General features: G+C 42.9%; 1 protein-coding gene across 1 annotated transcript; it reads left to right on the plus strand.

The window, feature by feature from the left end:
- The first annotated feature begins 232 nt into the window (after window positions 1-232).
- On the plus strand, window positions 233-1,219 carry TCEAL8 (transcription elongation factor A like 8). Its single transcript, XM_007445577.1, has one exon. The coding sequence runs from the start codon at window positions 275-277 to the stop codon at window positions 626-628; it is 354 nt and encodes a 117-aa protein (XP_007445639.1). The 5' UTR covers window positions 233-274; the 3' UTR covers window positions 629-1,219.
- Window positions 1,220-1,549: the final 330 nt, after the last annotated feature.

A 1,549-nucleotide genomic window follows, 5' to 3' on the forward strand; every position in this document is an offset into this window, starting at 1 on the left:
GGAGCGGGAGCGAGAAGATGGAGCTGGAGTTGGAGCAGGAGGGGGAGAAAGGGGAGGGGGAGAAAGGGGTGGGGCCAGGGGAGTTCTGAGCCTGAGGATCTAGTCTTCTCTAGTTGGAAAACTTTGACAATTAGGGACCTGAATGTGAAGAGGCCAGTCTCTATGGAAACCCATGCTCTGACTGCTGGTCCATTTGCCTGGCATCTAGTCGTTTTGTTTCCTTGTTTTCCAGGGTTAATTTAGTCAAAAAGGAAATAAGAGAAAAATACTCAACATGCAAAAGTCTTGTGAAGAAAATGAAGGAAAAGCACAGAACATGCCAAAGGCTGAGGAAGACCGCCCTATGGAAGCTGTACCACAGGAGGCAGAAAGAAATCCTCAACCTTCTGAAGAAGTTGAAAGCCAGGAAGCAGAAGGAAACCTTAGAGGGGGGCTGACTCAGCCTGGTCAGGGATATAAAGAGGACACTCCGGTTAGGCATTTGGACCCAGAAGAAATGATAAGAGGAGTAGATGAGTTGGAAAGGCTTAGGGAAGAGATAAGAAGAGTAAGAAACAAGTTTGTGATGATGCATTGGAAACAAAGACATTCACGCAGCCGTCCTTATCCTGTGTGCTTTAGGCCTTGAATTCTTTTTTTTTTTTTGTCTGATATTAAAATCTGGCCCCTGCTTTCTTTCTGTTAGCATTTTCTGATGTATCTTTGACTTTTGTTTTATTTTTAATCATGTGGTGGAGTTTTGTTTTACGTAGTGTCCTTATTACCAGTATCTGGATTTTGTATTTTGACACATTCTCCAGGTCTGTTTTTCAATTGGGAAGTTTCACACATATGCATGAAAATATGTTCATTCCATGTTGTAAAGTAAAATATAACAGGTTACAGCATATTTAGTATCAGCTCACATATGTAGGAGAAAATCTCAAATTGTGTGTGTGTGTGTGTATACATACATATATCAAAAATTTAACTGCTTATTTCTGTGTGGTGTGAGTTTTCTTTTTGCTTATATGTATTTTTTAATGAACACGTCACACATACAAAAAGAATTAAAGGTTTTTTTTATAATTAAGAGTCAATCAAATAATTTGCAACCAGCTTATAAGGGCAATGGGGGGACCTAAATTCTTGATGAAAGAACTATTAAAAAAAAATGTAAACCTCAAGTTACTTCTGGATCTCTTAGCCAGAGGAATAAAACTGGCAGTTATTACAGATACACTTGCATAAGACTCAGTCTTTTCATGGGAAAACATTTGCCTCACAGGGCTGCTGTGGGGAAGAAATGAGGTGACTCTGAGCTGTGCTCGGTGGGCTCTTGTTCCCACCTATGCATACAGAACCCCAACCCACTACAGAACATCAGTTTTGAGGGAGGAAGGGTCCTGGCATGACTCAACCTGCGCTCAGGCACAAGTCCAATAGGCAGGGAGGTGGGGACTTCCATGCCAGGCCTCTGCTGTTGAGCCCCACCCCTGGCTCCCCTGGGTCCTCCCAGGCCTGCTGGGAACTGGTGCCTTTTCTTCTGGGCCCTTTGCTCTTTGCTGGC

The sequence above is a fragment of the Lipotes vexillifer genome, unplaced genomic scaffold (genome assembly GCF_000442215.2).
Source record: "Lipotes vexillifer unplaced genomic scaffold, Lipotes_vexillifer_v1.1 scaffold1752, whole genome shotgun sequence".
In the NCBI taxonomy this organism is placed as follows: domain Eukaryota; kingdom Metazoa; phylum Chordata; class Mammalia; order Artiodactyla; family Lipotidae; genus Lipotes; species Lipotes vexillifer.

Excerpts from the sequence above, each read along its gene's own strand:
- TCEAL8 (XM_007445577.1), top strand. The coding sequence starts at position 275 with ATGCAAAAGTCTTGTGAAGAAAATGAAGGAAAAGCACAGAACATGCCA.